This window comes from Solanum stenotomum, chromosome 5 (assembly GCF_019186545.1).
Source record: "Solanum stenotomum isolate F172 chromosome 5, ASM1918654v1, whole genome shotgun sequence".
Classification (NCBI taxonomy): domain Eukaryota; kingdom Viridiplantae; phylum Streptophyta; class Magnoliopsida; order Solanales; family Solanaceae; genus Solanum; species Solanum stenotomum.
This window is the reverse complement of record NC_064286.1, coordinates 25,469,121-25,490,935: the sequence shown is the minus strand read 5'-3', so window position 1 is coordinate 25,490,935 and position 21,815 is coordinate 25,469,121. Positions and strand designations below refer to the sequence as shown.

Sequence of the window (21,815 nt, the reverse complement as noted above, 5' to 3'; positions counted from 1 at the left end):
GTTGGGAGCATATAGGATTGAGAATGTGTAGCTGCCCATTTAGCTCTCTTTCCTCCCATTTTTAGCATGTTTCCACAAGTTGTTAAATATAGCATTTTTTTCTGTCTACTGTAATAGTTCCTGGCCCCTTTTCTTATTTTCTATAGGCTTGGTTTAAATGCTATTAGCATAAAATCTGCTTAGAGAGCGATAATCTGCTATGGTTCTAAGGTTCTTTTCTTCGATTGTCTTGTTGTCTTAATTTTAAGATATCGTTTTGGCACGAAATATCAGTATAGACAGTAAAATTCGCATCGAGAAAATAGTAATCAAGAACGGAAAAATATCGCAACACTAGTATTTATTATTTCAAAGTGTGAGTGTTACAATCTCTAAGATTCCTCTGAATTCGCCTTTTCAAATATAAATTCAAGGGCTCTTGAGCATGATCTTAAATTTGACTTTAACTTGATCTTGGATTCAAGGGCCTTAAAGCTTGTTCTTGAAACTTTGATTAACTTGAACTTTATCTTGATCTTTACTTTTACTTGAATTCAAGGGCTTCGAGCTTGTTCTTGAATCCGATGGACTTGATCTTGATCGTTCTTGAACTTGAATGCTTGAATTCTTAAACTTGTAACTTGTAGAGAATTTTATGGCGTTTGTACCACAGACTTTCTCTAGCCTTTTTTTTAGAATTTTCTGGTCCCTTTTCTGAATTATGAGAACCTAGATTTATAGTTTTAGAATAGAGGAGTTGTGATTGGAACATGATTCCCTTCGGCCAAAAGATTTAAGTGACATGACATATGAGTTTTATGGAACGGGCTTTTCATCTTTGACACATGTCGTGATCCTATTGACTTCTTGTTTGACTTGGCATGCCACGTCATTTGCCACGTGGCACCAAAAAAAAAAAACTACGCGCGCCTTTAGGATGCGGTGAAATTGGACTTATCTATTGTAGCCCAAATCAATTAAATTGAATTCATAATTATTGGACTTAAATAATTAGCTCGATTATATTAATTTATAGTATTTATTTGGACTAATATATATGTCAAATCATTTTATAAATTTATATTTAATAAATTTTAAATGATTACAAATGCCCCCTACTTCAACTCTTGTCAAAATATTTTATCTTTTGAATACTAGGCTTGAAGTATTAATTATACGATAATTATATATTATGTATTTTTAGATTATTTTAAGTGTATATACTCCAATGTGATTGGAGTGGAGAAATGGCATTTCAATGTCATATTCTGCCAACTTCCAACCATCCTTAGCCAATATGGGCAATTGGATGCTTGTTTTACCAATTAACAATTCAATTGTAACACGGAAAGGGGTTTTGTCCAGTTTTTTTTTAATCTTTTACTGCCATAATAACATTCTTCCTTAAGATTTTTAGCAGAAAAGAGGATAATTAGTATACGATATGTATTCTCCCACCACCATAGCCTATATTAACATCTATTAATAGAGGCTAGTGTTTTTCTGTTCTCAACCTCAGCCATTACGAGCTTCTCTTTCTTCTGTAGACCTTCGAAGTGCGACACGTGAGCATAAACGTAAGTGTTTTTTTTTCTCTTCATTCCATTTTTTTTCATGTGGTCCTCTTTTTTTTTTCTTTTCTTTTGTAGGTCATGGATTGATATATATTTTTTTGATGCCATGTAATGAAGAGTTATCATAACACAAGAATTTAATTTTAAGGTGTGAAGGGATGTTTTTAACGTCCCCGCCTTGAAAAACACTAACTTCAGGCTTTACTAAATTTTGAATACTTGAGCATAAGGTGTGAAGAGATGTGTTTAACGTCCCCGCCTTGAAGATCACTAATTTGAGGCTTTACTAAATTCTGAATACTTGAGCATAAGGTGTGAAAGGATATGTTTAACGTCCCCACCTTGAAGATCACTAACTTGAGGCTTTACTAAATTCCGAATACTTGAGCATAAGGTGTGAAGGGATGTGTTTAACGTCCCCGCCTTGAAGATCACTAACTTAAGGCTTTACTAAATTCTGAATACTGGAGCATAAGGTGTGAAGGGATGTGTTTAACATCCCCGCCTTGAAGATCACTAACTTGAGGCTTTACAAGATCCTAAATACTACAACATAAGGTGTGAAGGGATGTGTTTAACGTCCCCACCTTGAAAAACACTCATCTTGAGGCTTTACAAGGTCCCAAATACTTAAGCATAAGGTGTGAAGGGATGTGTTTAATGTCCCCGCAAGAACACTAATCTTGAGGCTTTTCAAGATCTCTAATGCTTAATTATTCTCCCCTTCTTAACTACCTTTTTAAAAAAGTTTTATCTTCTTTCGTGCATCATCATAAAATAAATATTAACAATTTTTTTTGCAGTTTGAATAATGGTTTTCTTCAAGGATTATACTTGTCCATCTTATAAACTCAAATATCTCATCATTGGAACAAAGGGTAGCATGGTGGAGACTAAGATTTTGGTCTAGGATTCTTTAGTTGGTTGTCATGTTGATCCATGGCCACAATTGCGGAACACGCTTCATATGAGAAGTTGGACATCCGAATAAAATCACAAATCTAATAAAGCCTCTAAAGTGTGGTATCTTGAGAAACCAAATCCTCAAGGTACAAATATCGCAAGAACTCTTTCAAACTTTGGTCGCCGCATGATTCAAGAGGAACTGCGTTGGGGGAACAACATTGTGCTTGAAGGTGAATATCATTGCATTCCGGGATACTGGGAATGGACAAAAGATGTCTTATGCAAAAATGGGCAAAGTCTAAACAATACTTATATTCATGATGTTGTATTTGCTTCTCTTTTTTCTTATGATCGGAACTCCAATATTATACAAGCCTTTTGTGAGGCTTGGTGCCCTCAAACAAATACATTACTTACATCTTCAGGAGAAGCATCCATATCTCTTTGGGATTTGCATATTCTTGGTGGCTTGCCAATTAGCGGAGTCCCTTACAAAGAAGCGATACCTAATGCCACAGAACTTACAGGTTTTGATGACAAGAGGGAAAAATTTCTCCCCCGAACTTGTGAGTATACGTTTGCTGACTTTCATCATCTTAAAGAGGAAAATAATAGTAATATAGGGGTCTCTTTTAGTGAATGGATACAATTTTGGTGCAAGAAAGATCTCAAATATGAGCTAGCTCCCCAAGAAAAAAGAAGAAATCTCGACGTCTGTCATCTACTCATAATCCAACAGGTGAGATACCTACTGAGATAAACACATCGTTAAGTGCTCAAGAGATGGCATTTTCTAAGCTTGGAGCGAAACACCAAAAATATGAGACTTATCTGATGACCTTTTTGTCATGTTGGTTGTGTGCCTTTGTATTTCCGTCTGAAGAAGGGAATTTCATTCGGCCTGAAACTTTCAAGATGGCAAGCTTAATGGAGAGCGGTCGAAGGGTTAGACTTGTGGTTTCGGTCTTAGCGAGCATATATCATGGCTTAAATAAAATTTCAAATTCTTCTTCATAGTTAGACCATATAAGAATTTTGTTTTCCCATTCACTATGTCTACAGTTGACTTGCTTATTATCTCAAGATACACTATCCACTTACTAGTGGACCTTCTCTACCACGAATGGTGGTATATTCTGGGGAAGGTGCTGCAAAGTTTTTTGACAAAGATAAGGCAAGAAAGCGTGTTCATCGGGGGGGGGGGGGGGGGNGGGGGGGGGGAGTATTGTATGGAATGCGACCATGCTTAGTGGGCCTCACCCAACTTATTAAATTGATGATGGCAAAGCACTAGAGTTAGAGCTAGCTTATTTTATGAAGTTTTAATTATTTTCCATTGGGGAGGGGAGGTTCCTTTGTCATTGAGCCATATAGTCCGCATCGATTTAGTCGTCAATTTGGTTTCAATCAAGATATTCCTAGCTATTTAGAAAATGATATTCGTGTTGATTCGCTTGATGAAGGCCTTAGATATTGGCGCATTTTCATATCACGTGCAACTATGTCTAAAGCGACATTTCCTCCTGCGGTAACTTCCGCAAAGAAGCTTTATACTACCCAATATTCATCTTGATGGGAGAGATCCCATGGAATGCTTCTTGTAGGATAATTTAGAAGTTTTGGTGGAGAAAGCTGGGTCAATTTTTTTTACCCTTTTAGAAGACAAAAATCAAGATATCGAGAAGACACTTTCAAAAGTCAAGACATCACTTGTTCCCCAACATCAAAGTAAGAAGCTTAACTCCTCTAAGGAATCTAAGAAAGAAGTAGTTCATACTTCTACTGATAAAGATAAATGTCCCCAAATTCTTTTCGCTCGTAAACAGGCCTTTCTAGAAAGAAGAAAAACTAGCAAGGATCGTGTTGGAAGAGGCAAAGGGTTGAACCATCCAGGGCTGAAGTTGTTGATTTAGGAGTCGTAGAAGTCCAACGTGTTGATAGTCCTTTAAGATAATTGACAATTCAGAGTGACAAGGTTTTCTTTCCTCCTTTTTTTTGGATCTTGAATAAAATGACTTTGCTAACCACCCTTTTCACTTGTAGGTCAACGCTACCGGACATTCACTAGGATCACCACGTGAAAGGCCAGAAATTAGCGATGAGTCTACTGCAATATCAAGACCTAAGGTAAACAATTTCAAATAGAGAGCAAGAACAAAAGACATCATGTACTTCTCGTGACCAAAGTTTAAAAGGGTTGACTCCTAATTCAAATGAGCTTTCTCGAGTTCTTCTAAAGGGTAATGGAGCTATGTCTGTCTTTGAAGGAAAAGGTGTTGTGTTCAACCACAAAAAGAAGTACACATCTTGGGTCTTGGGGAAAAGATTTGTGGAAAACTTTCCAGAACTTCTCTAGACAATATTTCATATTACAAAGATGATATTTGTGAGATTTTCAAGGAGATGAGTGAGATGAATTTACTATATCTTTCACCATTGAAGAGCTTGGTAGATTCTCTTTTTGATCATGCTACTTCTTATGATAAAGAACACTCTAATTTTGTTGACAAGGCTCATGAACATAACAAGATGAAGTTGCTTTCCAATGCCAAAGAGTGTCTTGAATTGTTCAAAGTAGAAGAGGGTGAGAAGGCAAAACACGTTTCTTCTAACAAAAATCACTAAAGAAGGTTAAGCGGAAGCTAGCAACTTTACAAGGAGAGCGAGAAGGACTTGAAGCTGTTTTAGAAGCTGCTAAGAAGAATGTTGAGGAGATTCAAGCAAGGATTTTAGCTACAGAAGATAAGATATCCTCGTATGAAAATATGAGTTCATTAATGCCCGAAGATTCAATTCGTTTGGAACAGAAAAGAGAGTGCTTGGAGGCTAGTCGTCAAGATTTGACCAACTACAAGTTACGCTTAGATTAGACTTTTTCTTTGTCTTTCCCCTTTTTTATTTTCTTTAGCATTTGATTGATGTTTTAGACAATTTTATAGTAATGAAGTTCTTTCCCTTTTTTTTTCTTTGTCTCATATCATGTATTTTTATTGCATTCTCCAATTTGAATGTGCTCTTTAATTCTTGATTGCAAGCTTTTAGTAATTCAAAGTCATTCCATATTTTGCATGCCAATAGGAATGAATATAGTGCAAGTTCCATATTTTTAAGTTCTAATGTTTGATAAAACAGAATACTTATCGCGTTGACTTTCATGTGACACATCAAGTGGGAACATGTGGTGTTTTTACACTCATGCAATTGAACTTAGAATATGGTTCTAAGTGCCTACGTACCTCAATGAAAAGGATCGAGTCAAAACATAGTTTTGAGGGAGTGAGTGATTTTTTTTGTTGTTGTGCCATACACATTTTATACTCTTATGGGCCAGGAGTGACATGCAATTTAGGCTCATACCTTAAGGAGCATCATTTTACTTCAAGGGTAGTACCTCTTTAGGAATTTTGAATTAATAGGACCGATCCTTCGCCATCAGCATCAACAAGCTTGTAAGCACCATTTGAATATGCTTTTTGTACGACATATGGTCCAGCCCACTTTGAGTTAAATTCGCCTCCAGACTTGTGCGAAATATTGATGGGTCTTCTTACCGTGAGAACTTGGCCTCCAACTTGGAAGCACCTCAAGCGAACCTTCTTGTTAAAAGCACGAGATAGACGAACTTGATAACATTCAAGATTTTGTTGATCTTCTAGCCTCTTTTCATCAAGTGCTTCTAACTCTACAAGACATAGTCGAGCATTTTCTTCTTCAGTGATCCCTTCTTGAATGGCAAGTCTTAAGGACGGTATTTGACGCTTAAGCCAAAAATAAGTGAATATGGTGTTGCTTGAGTTGGTGTGCAATATGTTGTCCTACATGCCCACAAAGCTTCTTCCATTCTGTCATGCCAATCTCGTTTGGACTTGGAGACAACTTTGTAGAGCAGGTTGCATAGAGTCTTATTGAATGTTTCAGCAAGACCATTGGCGGCAGCATGATACATAAAAGATTTACGTTGCTTGAAGCCCAAGAGATCACAAATCTTGTTCATTAACTTGTTATCCAATGGCTTGCTTGTCTGTTATTATGTAGCGAGGGATGCCAAAGAGATATATGATGTTCACTCGAATAAAATTTGCAACATTCTCTTTCTTCACTTCTTTAAGAGCGACAACTTCGGCCCATTTTGAGAAGTAATCTATTGCATCCAAGATGTACAAGTGTCCACCAGAAGATTTTGGTAGTGGTCCCACAACCATCCAATCCCCAAGCATCAAATGGCCAAGATGCGATAGTTGGGTGCAATACTTCGGCCGCTGATGTACGAAATTGACAAGCATCGCACCTCCGAGCATAATCTAAGCAATCCTTCACCATGGTTGGCCAATAGTACCCCATCCTCTTTATGTGAAAGTGAAGCTTCGGTTCAGATTGATATGATCCACATACTCCTGAGTGTGATTCTTGTAGAGCTTGAATTGCTTCTTCCTCTCCCAAACATCGTAATAGTGCATCCTCAAATGATCTTCTGTATAATGTGTCCTTGTAGTAAAGGAAGCGAAGTGCACGACGACGAATGTCAGTCCTTCTCCTTGGATTTTCTGGAAGTATCCCATAACACGTGTAGTCAATAATAGGTTGTCTCCAATCTTCCTTTGCGGCTTCAGAAATGGCGACGAGATGCTCAAGATCATTTTCTATATATTCTTCCTCATTTGGCGGTGGTACTATCCAATTTTGACAATTAGTCACTTGCTTTTGATCGGGAAGGGTTAGGATTGAAGCTAGGGCAGCCAACGCATCAACTTTCTTATTTTCCGTTCTACGCACATATTGAAGAGCTACATCTCCAAGCCATCCTATCAACTTTTGAGCATAATCATGATAAGGGTGCAATTTGGGCTTTTTCACCTCGTAACTTCCCAAGAAGTGGTTGATCACCAACTGAAAGTCACCAAAGACTTGTAAGTGTAATTGCTTCATGTCGACGACCATCTCAAGTCCAAGTATCAACGCTTGGTATTCATCGACATTATTGGAGCAACATTGTTTCAAAGTAAAGGAGAATGGTAGAAGTTCTTTTTGTGAAGTGATGAACACTACGCCAGCGCCAGCTCCACCACGATGTGCAGCCCTATCAAAGTACATTTTCCAAGGAGGTTGAATTTCAATAGACATCGCATCTTCATTAGGAAGATCATCAGTTAACTCCCAATCATCAAGTATCGGATGGTCTACCAAGAAATATGCTAATGCTTGTACCTTCACAACTTTTTAAGAGATTTACACAATCTCAAATTGTTGGAATCGGAGGTACCATCCTGCTAGTCAGTCACTAAGGACATGTTTTGACATAACAAACTTGATGGGATTTGCTCTAGAAATAAGGCAGACAATATGAGCTTGAAAATAATGCTTCATATTTTGAATTGAGAAGACAAGTGTCAAGCACAACTTTTCAATTAGCGAATAGTTCAGCTCATTCGGCATCATCGCTTTACTTAAGTAATAAATAGAGTTTTCTTTGCCTTCACTATTCTCTTGAAGCTAACAGGGCTCCTACGGACCTTTCTTGTGCCGCAATGTAGAGTATCAATGGCTTTCCAGGCATAGGGGCTGCCAAAGCTAAAGGTTTCGCTAGATACGATTTGATACTTTTAAAGGCATCTCTACATGTTTGGTCCCAATTAATAGGAGCATCTCTCTTCATGAGATGACCAAATGGTTGGCATTTTCCCGCTAGATTTAAGATGAACCTCCTCAAGTAGGCTAGCTTTCCGTGGAGACTTTTTAACTCATGCATATTTCGAGGCTCGGGCATCTTTGATATTACATCAACTTTGGCTTGATCAATTTTAATTCCTCTATGTCTCACAATAAAGCCAAGGAACTTGCCAGAAGTAACTCCGAAGTCACATTTCAATGGATTCATCCTTAGTTGATATCTTCGGAGCAACTCAAACACCATTCTTAAGTTTTTCAAATGATCGCCCCTCTTTCTTGGCTTTACCACCAAGTCATCAACATATCATTCAACATTTTTATGGAGAAAGTCATCAAATATATTTTTCATAGGCCTTTGATATGTGGCACCAACATTCTTTAAACTAAATGACATCACTTTGTAACAATAAATACCCTTCGGTGTGCAAAATGCGGTGAGTTCTTCATCCTTTGGTGCCATGCGGATTTGATTATAGCCAGAAGAACTGTCCATGAATGAATTGCCTCATAACCAGTAGTGGCATCAATCATTAGCTCCAGAATGAGAAGAGGGAACTCATCCTTAGGGCATACATTATTGAGATCTCTAAAGTCAAGACAAACTCGAATTTGACCATACTTTTCCTCACAGGAACAATACTTGAACTCCATGTAGGATATTTGACCTCACGAATAAAGTCTGCCTCAATGAGTTTGTTAACTTCATTTTCTATCAACGGAACCAAGTCTGGCCTAAAACATCTTTGAGCTTGCTTAACAGGACAAAAACCATTTTTGACTGTCAACTGATGGACCGCTACTTTAGGATTCAATCCAGGCATTTCTTTATAACTCCAAGCGAAGACATCCTTATATTCTTTAAGTATATTCTTACAAGCAATTTCTTCATCAAATTATAGAAAGGCACTCAAGTAAGTTGGCCTTAGGTCTTCATCAGTGCCAAGGTTAACTTCATTTAAAGGATCTATTGTGGTCTTTACTCCTTCAAGTTCTGGTGGAGCATCTCCATCATTTTCCTCTTCTAGAGGACCATTGTCATTGACAGATATATGAAAACACCAGAAAATATCTTTTAAGTCTTCAATCTTCATTTGAGGCAAAGAATCGTGCTCATTCTGGATTGTAACATGGTATAAGGAGCCTACATTTTCTTCATCTTCCTTGCGCTCCTTGGTGTCAACCACATTGTGAGCCTTTGCCTTGAGTTCCTCTTTACACGAAACCACAAGTTCTAGTCGTCGCCTCATTCTAGAAGGAATCAAACTTTTGAAATCCTTTCGAATCAAAGGTGAAGCAGACATTGTAACTTTTAGATAACTTTTCAGATTCTTGTTATTTTTCTTCTTCAATGGACCTAAACTCTCAAACACAGAAGTTCTTACAGCCGATTCTCCAAGTCGATCAAAGACAGAAGACTTTTTGTTGGGAGTGGCGACATCATATTCAAAAGTTATATGGTTATTGTTTGCCCTTCTTATGGAAATATGAATTGGTGGTGGTTGGCTATAGCCTAGGCCTTCACGTGCTTGCATAGTTGTATCATTGAAGTTTCCTTAACACTGATGGCTCATTAGGGTTGTATCTAGACTTCACAAATAACTTGTAAGCATTGAGATCAAAACTTCTCTTGTGCATTTTGTAGGGAGCGCCACATCTCGCACTTGATTTTGAGCGATTGACTTTCCTTGCAGCTTTGAAGGCAAGTTTATTGTATCGATCCATCTGATAGGAAGAGTTAGCCCTCTTAATGTATTTTTTTGGCCTTCTTCTTTCTTTACTTTTGGAACATAGCGAAGTCCAGAAGTCAGTTTTTTCTTCGAAGACATGATATTCCATTCATTAAGAATGGGACAAAGTTCTTTAGTGTCAACTTTTACCTTTCTGACAGTTGCATCGATTCGTTTGCTTGTGATCTTATTGGACTTGATTGATTTGACATCATTAGATTTTGTCCCCTTAACAACATAACCCTTCAAATTGAATTTTGCATTGACAAAGTGCGTCTCAACTTCGGTGAAAGAATTATCATCTACAACTATCTTCCTTTCCATCCTGCCTTCAAGATACTTCAGACATTGATAGTAAGAAGATGAGACAATTTTATTTTCATGTACCTAAGGCCTGCCAAGTAATATATTGTATGAAGTCTTTGCATCGATCAATGCATCCATGCGTTTGATCGCAAATCTTCCATGTGGATCTCTAATTTAATAGAGCCTATGGACCTTTGTCCCCCTTGATTGAATCCTTGTATCAACAAACGACTTTCACTAAGTTCTTTAGTCTGGATGCCAAGTTCCTTTAATGTATGGATAGGCACAATGTTGACTCCAGATCCTTCATCTATTAAGATTCTATTTATCTTCTTCTTTAGCACATGACCCACTATATACGAAGGACGGTTGTGTAGTGTTTCACAAAATAGAAGATCATTATCTATAAATGTGATTTTTGTATCATATGCATGTGCTTCTTGGGAAGAAGGTTGAATAGATTTTTCAGAAGATGAAGGGGACATCATTGATGAGATTTCTTTTGTTGCTTTTTCTTCGTCACTAGAAGACACTTTTGGTGAGGATTTTGTCAGGCCCTGAACTAGGGGACGCGTAACTGGCACTCGATACCATATGCAATCGAGTTAGCCACTAAAACATACCAACTTACTCAACTGTGGGTCTGGAAGGTCGGGCAGCATAACATCTAAAATATTAAGCCTGGACCATTAAGGTCATAGCTTGAATAACAATTCATATAGACAAAGGTATACAAGCCAAAAAAAAATAAAGTACTAGTTGGCCGACGAGGTCGCAATTAAGGACATACACACATACATACATACATATCTATACATGCCAAGCCTATGTGGCTTGAAACTGGAAGCAGCAGAAAAAAAAACAAGAATACTGTGTCCATAATAGCCTCTATGAGTGTCAAAAGCACTGGTTGAGACAAGGCCCCGACTATACCCAAATTGTACAACAAAAGTAAACATCCTATGAAAGCTCCAGGAAGATGTGGAGCTTAACAACTCACAACTGAACCCGGATATTAGTGGAGGGGTCAATAGGAATCCCTAACTAGACTTGAACGCATGAAATGAAAATGCAGCGTCCCCAGGCAATGGGACGTCAGTACGGATAAAAATATATTGGTATGTAAGGCGGAAATTAGAATCATAAATAGCTGCTATAAAAAGAGTAATAAAGATACCACCTGAAAGAGAAACTCAAATAATTTCCCTAGCTGACATTAGGCCTACTATTTAAATATTTAATGTATGCTCGCATAATTGTATGTTGTGAATACATATATATAGATGGAAATGTATGACATACCCAACCAAATGCTAGAAATGGTGGTGCCTCTCGGTAGCGAACTGGCATCATATTCGCCAACTTGTGTCCATGTGTGTCTCATACGTATAAATATAGGCAATAGGCACTATACCTTCCGATTATAGTTCGGAAGTAGAATGCATAGCATGTAATGTCATGGATTAGTACTGCAGTTGTGTTACCCGAATCATGTTGCCAATTTTGGTTCGTTGGTACTTTTGTCCTCATGATCTCAAAATCACTTTCGTATCACATGTAAATGACTCGTAGAACCTTATATACTTGTAGATTAAACTGGAACACTTAACTATAATTTAGAAAGGTAACTTAAACCTGAGGATGTTCATAAAGAATTTAAAGTTCTTCACTTAGTATCTATATATGATCCTTAGTAGTTTGTAAAAGAAAGTATTTCAGAAAAACACGTCCTTTTAGTAGTTTAAACATACGATTTATATTTAAGAGTTTTGGAGATCGACATACTATTTTATAGTTTTTCAAAAATATAAATTAGCGAGGAAGGAGGACTGATTTCAAATTCATATTATTCATCCCTAATCTTTTTTAAGTTACTACACCTAAAGAAGAATAAGAATTTGTACACATGGACCTATAGTCAAGAGAATCAACAAAATGACATAAAGACGCCGAATACCCTATCTAACCGAATGAGTGGAATAGCAACATAATGGAGTCACAAAAATACGCCAACTGCAATCCCAATGCATTTCACAAAAGGTCTTTCTAGCAATAGAGTAGTAAAACAATATTTGACGATTTAGGATTCCAAAATTTGTGCTCAAAGGTAGTAGAGTACTTAGCCTTAACATACCTCAATTATGGGTCTTGTTGTATCAATATGGATTGTACCCCTTCCTTACAGTATATAATCTACATGAAATCATGTCACACAACCATTACCGATAGAATATTAACACGTCAGGGTCAAAGTAGCAATTTAGAGATTAATAACAGACTAATTAGCTCGTCGGACCCTTTTTAATTGTATGTTTCATTACAATTTCTTCTCAAAATTACAATCCCAAACTAATGAAGAAAAACATACATTTTTGCAGCAGCTAGTAACAAGTGGAGGCCTACCTAATAGTCAACAACAACCAAATAGAGTATGCCTACACAACAATAAAAACTCGACGTATCACCACACCCCTCTTTTCCAACACCAAAATAACCACAACCAAATCCCAACCACGAGTATTGCCAGAAAAAATATATGTAATACAGTTCTATAATTGTTCAATCTAACCATAATGACTCGACTCACCGCTTCCGATCACTATCCTGCGATTTCATCCAATAATTACATTTGGAATTATGTCTTTCTCTTCATAAGTAATAAGAGGTTAAAACGGCAGAACCTTAACTTAAGCTTGATGGAGCTTATAGTATTTTTAGCGTGTCTCCTCAATAACAAATAGTCTCCTCAAACACAAGATGTTTAACAAAGAAGAAACCATTTGACAATTTCAATGCAATAATACAACAACCGTTACACTTATTTATACTATAATTAGCTACCCATCTATGCATCTCTTCTTATCTTCCAGACTCATATCAACAACAACCACACACAAACAAATCATTTCCCAAAATTCCAGCAACAACAACATCAGAAAATACTTCAAAAACAGCCCAACATCACATAACTATCCAAATACGATTTTTCAGCCATCTATCGTGTTCTTGCTTATATAGCATAGCTATAACTTGGATTCACTCAATAAATTAAAGGGTGAGAATTATTACCTCCAAACAGCAGCAACATCACCTAAAAACGAGACTCTTTCACCATGAAAAATCTTTCAAATCACATCCAACGAGGAGGAAAGAAGTAACACAATCTCTATGAACATTCCGAGGGTGAAACCACATTGAAATATTGTAGATCATTGCTTGGATGACAAGGAACCTTTAGACAGGATTTAGGACTGTTTTCCTCTTATTTGGTAAAAAAAAAGATAAAATGAAGGGAAATCAAATCTTATAAGGCTAAACCGACATAGGGGCGAGGGACCCACCTTCACGTGCCTACTTGTCCAGTCTCACTAAAATCTAAATATCTCTCAATTTTGAAGTCGTATGGACAAATGGTTTAGTGCGTTGGAAAGTAGACTTGTAGACCTTAGATTTGGTATATTGGGGTTCTTCTAAAGCTATATAGATTGAGAGAAAATCTCCGAGACATTTAACCCAAATTTTAGAAAATTTATTAAAGAAACTTACTCTAACTTTTGTCACCTTTTATTTGCCTACTTGCTTGACTTCAGAACTTAACTTATGATCATTGGGCAACTATATCACCTTATAAAACATCCTTCTTAGAATATAAGACACTCTTTATCTTACCCCAAAGGTACTGGATAACTTGAACCTTCTGAACGGGCGGGGTGTTAGAAGAGACATTCTTTAACTCGAACTTGTTTAAGGGCATCCTTGACCCATAACGTTAGTTTAATTCTTTGATTTTTACCTCCCCTTTGCAACTTTATTCTCCTGAAATGATACACCAAGTCATATAAGCCTCATACACTCATGCAATGATACACATATTATGTGAAAGAACCATGGGGTATGACATTCTCCCCTCATTAAAACATTCATCCGATAATGGATTTGAACAATCTCTTGGTTGTATTCTTTGCTGCTACTGTGCTCTTTGCAAGGCTATGTTTGTTACGTCTGCAAATCTTAAATCCAGTTTGAAAAATCTAATTACAAGTCTTTGTAGATGTAGCTCGCGACAAGCTATATAAACTACATTTTTGAGGTATTTAAAATCCAATAAAGTTTGTGTACAGGAATAATTGTCAAATATTGAAATGCAACTCATCTTAAGTCATCACTAGTTGGGGGTACTTCTTCCTTATTTCCTCCTCGGCTTCTCAAGTTATTTCCTCAATGTTGTTATTCCGCCGTAACACTTTCACAGAAACCACTTCTTTAGACCAAATCTTTCCAACCTGCCAATCCAACATAGCCACTAACGTTCTCAGAATACGACAAGTCCTTAGAGACACGAATATACTCAACGGGCATCCCTAGAGCATTTTCATTGCACTTCTACAACAGAGATACATGGAACACTAGATGGATAACTATCAATTCTAAAGGCATATCAAGGTCATACGTCATCCTTCCAATCCTCCAAATAATCTTATATGGCCTTACATACCCTAGACTCGACTTAACTCGACTTCCCATTCTTGATGAATCACATGATACGCTTCCTAGGCAATACTTTCAAGAAACACAATCTTCTATATCAAACTCGAAGTCTCGCAATCAAGCATGGGAACTAAAATCTAACAGTCTTCTCTCAGTAGTTGACATTGGTATAACAAGGCTTCCACCAATCCATGCCCATATAAATAAACAAAGTCGAGCATCTCTAGGTCTCTCATATCTACAAATTTCTGATGACCAACAATCTCTATTGTAAAGCCTCGATAAATCCTCTTGAGCATAAAATAAAAATAAAGCACGATTTAGATTTCATACGTACTTATAACTCAGCTCTATAGCATGATCTATAAATTGAAAGAAATGTAACCAATCCTAAATGCCTTATAGCCTCTTGATTATAAGTGTGGTGCACAACACACCCATATACAGGAATAAAAAAGACACGACTTGTGGACTCCCTGGGACACGACCTGCTCTGATACCAAGTTTGTCATGCCCTGAACTAGGGGGCGTAATTGGCACTCGATACCTTATGCAATCGACTTAGCCACTGAAACATACCAACTGACTCAATTGTGGGCCTGGAAGGTCGGGCAACATAACATCTAACATAGTAACCCTATTCTATTAGGGTTATAACCTGAATAACAACTCATATACATAAAGGTAGACAAGCCAAAAAAAAATAAAGTAATAACTGGCCGACGAAGATGCAATTAAGAACATACACAAATACATACACACATATCTATACATGCCAACCCTATGTGGCTTAAAACTGGAAGCTGCTGAAAAAACCCAGAATATTGTGTCCACAATAGCCTATATGAGTGTCATAAGCACTGGTTTAAACAAGACCCCGACTATACCAATATGTACAACAAAAGTAAACATCCTATGAAAGATCCAGGAAGAGGTGGAGCTTATCAACTCACAGTTGAACCTTGAATCTTTGTGGAGAGGTCAATAAGAACACTTAACTAGACCTGCACGCACGAAACAAAAATGCAGCGTCCCCAGGCAATGGGACGTCAGTACGGATAAAAATATACTAGTATGTAAGGCAGAAAATAGAATCATAAATAGTTGCTATAAAAAGGGTAATAAAGATACCACCTGAAACAGAAACTCAAATAATTTCCATGGCTGATATTTGGCCTCCTACTATTTAAATATTCATTGTATGCTCGCATAATCGTATGTCGTGAATACATATATATAGATTGGAAATGCATGACATACCCAACAAAGTGCTAGCAATGGTGGTGCCTCCCGGTAGCGAACCAGAATCATATTCACCAACTTGTGGCCATGTGTGTCTCATACGTATAAATATAGGCAATAGGCCTCATACCTTCCAATTATAGTTCGGAAGTAGAATGCATAGCATGTAATTTTATGGATTCGTAATTCATTTCTGTTACCCGAATCATGTTACCAATCCTGGCCCGTTGGTACTCTTGTCCTCATGATCTCGTAATCACTTTCGTATCACTTGTAACCTTATATAGTTGTAGATTAGACTGGAACACTTAACTATAATTTAGAAAGGTAACTTAAACCTGAGGAAGTTCATAAAGTGTTTAAAGTTCTTCACCTAGTATCTATATATGATCCTTAGTAGTTTACAAAAGAAAGTATTTTAGAAAAACACTTCCTTTAGAAGTTTAAACATACAATTTATATTTAAGAGTTTTGGAGATCGATGTACTATTTTAAAGTTTTTCAAAAAATATATATTATCGAGAAAGGAAGACTGATTTCAAATTCATATTGTTCGTCCATGATCTTTTTTAAGTTACAACACCTAAAGAAGAATAAGAATTTGTACACATTGACCTATTGTCAGGAGAATCAACAAAATAACATAAAGACGCCAAATACCCTATCTAACTGAACTAGTGGAATAACAACGTAATGGAGTCACAAAAATACGCTAGTTGCAATCTCAATGCATTTCACAAAAGGTCTTTCTAGCAATAGAGTACTAAAACAATATTTGACGATTTAGGATTTCAAAATTCGTGCACAAAGGAAGTATAGTGCTTAGCCTTAACATGCCTCAATTCTGGGTCTTGCTGTATCAATATGGATTGTACCCCTTCCTTACAGTATGTAATTTACATGAAATCATGTCACACAACCATTACCGATAGAATATTAACACGTCAGGGTCAAAGTAGCAATTTAGAGATTAATAGCAGACTAATTAGCTCGTCGGACCCTTTTTAATTGTATGCTTCATTACATTTTCTTCTCCAAATTACAATCCTAAATTAATGACAAAACGTACATTTTTGCAGCTACTATTAAAAAATGGAGGCCTACCTAATAGTCAACCACAACCAAATAGAGTATGCATGCACAACAATAAAAACATGACGTATCGCCACACCCCTCTTTTCCAACACCAAAATAACCATAAACAAATCCCAACCACGAGTCTTCAAACCATTAAAGCCAGAAGAAATATATGTAATACAATCCGATAATTGTTAAATATAACCATAATAACTCGACTCACCGCTTCCGATCACTATCTTTTGAGTTCGTCCAATAATTACATTTGGAATTATGTCTTTCTCTTCATAAGCAATAAGAGGTTAAAAGGATAGAACCTTAACTTGAACTTGATGGAGCTTATAGTATTTTTAGCGTGTCTCCTCAATAACAAACAGTCTCCTCAAACCCAAGACGTTGAACGAAGAAGAAACCATTTGAAAATTTCAATGCAATAATAGAACAACCATTACACTTATTTATCTTACAATTAATTACCCATATATACATCTCTTCTTCTCTTACAGACTCATATCAACAACAGCCACACACAAACAAATCATTTCCCAAAATTCTAGCAACAACAACATTAGAAAATACTTTAAAAACAGCCCAACATCACATAACTATCCAAATACGATTTATCAGCCGTCTATCGTGTTCTTGCTTATATAGCATAGCTATATCTTGGAATCACTCAATAAAATGAAGGGTGAGAATTATTACCTCCAAAAAACAGAAACATCACCTAATAATTAGACTCCTTCACCATGGAGAATCCTTCAAATCACATCCAACGAGGAGGAAAGAAGTAACACAATATATGTGCATTCTGAGGATGAAACCATGTTGAAATCTTGTAGATCATTTCTTAGATGATAGGGAACCTTTATAGAGGATTTAGGACTGTTTTCCTCTTATTTGGTCGAAAAAAATGAGATAAAACGAAGGGAAACCAAATCTTATAAGGCTAAACCGACATAGGGGTGAGGGACCCACCTTCATTTGTCTGCTTGTCGAGTCTCACTAAAAGCTGAATATGTCTCAATTCTGAAGTCGTATGGACAAATGGTTTAGTGCATTGTAAAGTAGACTTGTAGACCTTCGATTTGGTATATTGGGGTTCTTCTAAAGCTTTATAGATTGGGAGAAAATCTCCGAGACATTTAACCCAAATTTCATAAAATTTATCAAAGAAACTTACTCTAACTTTCGTCAACTTCTATTTCCCTACTTGCTTGACTTTAAAACTTAACTTACGATCATTGGGCAACTATATCACCTTATAAAACATCCTTCTTAGCATATAAGACACTCTTTATCTTACCCCAAAGGTACTGGATAACTTGAACCTTTTGAACGGGCGGGGTGTTAGAAGAGACATTCTTTAACTCGAACTTGTTTAAGGGCATCCTTGACCCATAACATTAGTATAATTCTTTGAATTTTACCTTCCCTTTGCAACCTTATTCTCCTGAAATGAAACACCAAGTCATATAAGCCTCTTACACTTATGCAATGATACACATATTATGCGAAAGAACCACGGGGTCTGACAAATTCACTAGTTGTATTTTTTTTTTTGTCAGTATGAGACACTTTTATTATTTCTTCTTTATCATCATTGAAACAAGATGCCTCGACATTTTCTATAGTAGACTTTGAGCAGAACGAACTTGGTAATAATTCCTTTAGAGTCTCACGACGTCGGGGTTTCTGGTAGTGATGCACTTCTACCTTTACCCTCTTTGGGTGCTTGATTGATTTCTTCTTCTCCAATTTCCTCACCATCTTCCTTTTAATTGGTTGCTCGGATGATTCTTTTTGTAAGCTTGACTTATTGCATCTTCGCCTAGTCAAAAGAATCTAGTCTCCATCACCATCTATATCATCTTGAGATTTTTCTTGCTCCAATAACTCTTCTTCATGTTTTTCAGATATATACATTTGGACCGGATCGAGTGAGCCAAATGTGATAGAGATTTGGTTAGAACTAGCCTTCTCATCATCAAGGACAATTTTTTTTTCATTAACCAATCGCATCACTCTATCTTTGAAGACAAAACATTTTTCAAGAGGATAACTCACAAGTCTGTGATACTTGCAACAATTTGGGTCATCAGTTTTTTCAGCTTCATCAGGTGGCTTCATTTCTGGCAACTCAATGAGCTTTAACTTGAGTAACTCATCAAAAATCTCAGAAACGTCAGAATCCAAGAAGGGATACTCTTTTTCTTCCATCTCCCTTAGTGTTGACTTTTGATACGTACGTGCTTGGAAAGTCGTTCTCACATTTTGCTTCATACCCTCCTTCGTAGTGAACTTCGCGGGCGACACATTAACATTCCTGGTTTCTTTGTTGACACTTCTGGGCACAAATTTTCTCCATCTCTTGGGTTCCTGCTTGTCTCTTCCTTTGCGAGTATCATGCACAAAAGTCATATCTTTTCCAGCAGAGGACATGCTCAACTTCATATCATGAGTGCGAGTAGCTAAATCTTCGAAGGAATTTGGTTTTATTCCTTGCAAGATGTAAAGAAGCTCCCAATGCATTCCTTGGATACATATTTCGATTGTAGAAGCTTCACTAAGCCTATCATTACAATTTAGGCTCGCGTTCTTCCATCGATTTATGAAATTTATAACCGGTTCCTTTGGTGACTATTTGTGAGTTCTACCATGCTCACCGTACGCCTTGTTCTATAGAAGCGATTGAGAAACTCATGCTCTAGTTGCTCCCAACTACTAATAGAATTGGGATAGAGATCTATGTACCAAGCAAATGCATTTCGATTTAGAGAGCAGACAAATTGTTTGACAAGATGGTCACCATAGGTTCTAGTATTATTACATGTCTCCACAAAGTGTGCAACATGTTGTTTTGGATTTCCTTTACCCTCAAATTGTTGAAATTTGGGGGGTTGATAACCAGCAGACATTTTGAAGTTATCAATTCTTGCAGTGTATGACTTGTCATACATATAGGAAGATTTTGTGGAGACTTCATACTTATCTTTGATTGTGCCTTCAATGAACTCATTCAAGCGATCGAGTGGGATCATTCATTTAGAAGAAACTGGCATCTCATTAACAAGCGGTGCTTTCTTCGCAGGATCTTCGATCCTTTGATCTTCAACATCCTTTCCAGGCGTGTGGCTCGCTTATCCATCTAAAATCCATCCTATCCATCAACTTTCGGGACTCTTAGTGTTGTACATGTTTTGTCAATCCTTTAACCAACTTCGTTAGATTTGAGAGTTGTTCCTTAGGGGAGGAAGCAACAATCACCATTGTTTGCATGAGCATTGGAGATGTAGGAGAGTAGTATGGATTGTCGTGTAAGTTAATCTTCAGCGGACTTACATTACGCGATGCATATGGAGATGATTCATTGGTTGAATCATAGTTCTCCCTTGTGGTAGAATTCTTGGATCCAAATTGCTCAAGTAGAGCTAAGGTCTTCTTGATCTTTTCAGCAACACTAATTCCTCCTTCTAAAGAATTTGTGGAGGAACTTGATCTTTTTGTAGTCGCAGACCCAAAAACTGGAGTAGACACAGACGACACTTGAAGTGTTTGTTATCCTAGCGTAGCAGCCTTGCTCCTCGTAACAACTCCAAAGCTTCCAAAGGTAACACTAAAAATTCCTTCAACTTCAGCAGAGAATTTGGAGCTAGTGACCTTAGAGACAGTTGATTTAGAGTTGTTCTTCATGGAAGTCATCTCGATATTTTTTTATGCTTGAAAAGTTGAGATGAGAGGTAGAGATTGTCCCACTGGGGGTGCTAGAATTTTTAGACAATAAAATTCACGTCGAGAAAATAGTAATCAAGAACGAAAAAATATCAAAATAATCGTATTTATCATTTCAAAGTGCGAGTGTTACAATCTCTATGATTTCTTTGAATTTCCTTTTGAAATATAAATTCGAGGGCTCTTGAGCTTGATCTTGAATTTGACTTTAACTTGGTCTTGGATTCAAGGGCTTTAAAGATTGTTCTTGAATATTTGATTAACTTGAACTTTGAACTTAATCTTGATCTTGGCTTTTACTTGAATTCAAGAGTTTCGAGCTTGTTCTTGAATCCGATGGACTTAATCTTGATCGTTCTTGAACTTGAATGCTTGAATTCTTAAACTTGTAACTTATAGAGAATTTTATGGTGTTTTGTACCATGAACTTTCTCTAGCTTCTTGTTTAGAATTTTCTGGCCCCTTTTCTGAATTATGAGGACCCCTATTTATAGTTTTAGAATAGAGGAGTTGTGATTGGAGCAGGATTTCCTTCGGCCAATCAGATTTAAGTGACATGTAATATGGGCTTTATGGAGCGGACTTGTCATCTTTGACACATGTCATGATCCTATTGGCTTCTTGTTTGACTTGAAATGCCACGTCATTTGCCACGTGGCACCAAAAAATGGGCCTCTAGGATTAGGTGAAACTGGACTTATCTATTGTAGCCCAAATCAATTAAATTGAATTCATATTTATTGGACTTAACTAATTATCCTAATTATATTAATCCATAGTATTTATTTGGACTAATATATTTATGAATTTAAGATAATTCAAATCATTTTATAAATCTATAATAAATTTTAATGATTACAGTCACATTTCGACTTAGATCAGTGTGTTGTATATTGCTGATACGTGATACTATTATAACCTTCTCATTTAGGATAAGCATGTGAATAATTATTTATCATGATGTGCAGCTTGGACTTTTTTCCTAATTAATTTGAACTAAGAGTAATCTTGCTGCCTCGATACAAACCATGAAGTTGTGTTTCTTTTTTTCTTTCTTTAACTTCATGGATAGCATTGGCAGTAGCCTCTTCATTTTTAAGTACCTAATTTGCCCTAT

The 21,815-nt window shown here is 36.8% G+C and overlaps 1 protein-coding gene and 1 pseudogene across 1 annotated transcript; one reads left to right on the top strand and one right to left on the bottom strand.

Moving 5' to 3' along the window:
* Window positions 1-3,960: 3,960 nt before the first annotated feature.
* LOC125863814 (uncharacterized) lies at window positions 3,961-5,329 on the top strand (annotated as a pseudogene).
* A 525-nt stretch (window positions 5,330-5,854) lies between these two features.
* On the bottom strand, window positions 5,855-8,947 carry LOC125863813 (uncharacterized). The gene is made up of 5 exons (XM_049543808.1): window positions 8,756-8,947; window positions 8,541-8,687; window positions 6,621-7,664; window positions 6,287-6,480; window positions 5,855-6,197 (listed from the first exon to the last, which is right to left on the bottom strand). The coding sequence occupies exons 1-5, from the start codon at window positions 8,945-8,947 to the stop codon at window positions 5,855-5,857; spliced, it is 1,920 nt and encodes a 639-aa protein (XP_049399765.1).
* Between the last annotated feature and the right edge of the window lie 12,868 nt (window positions 8,948-21,815).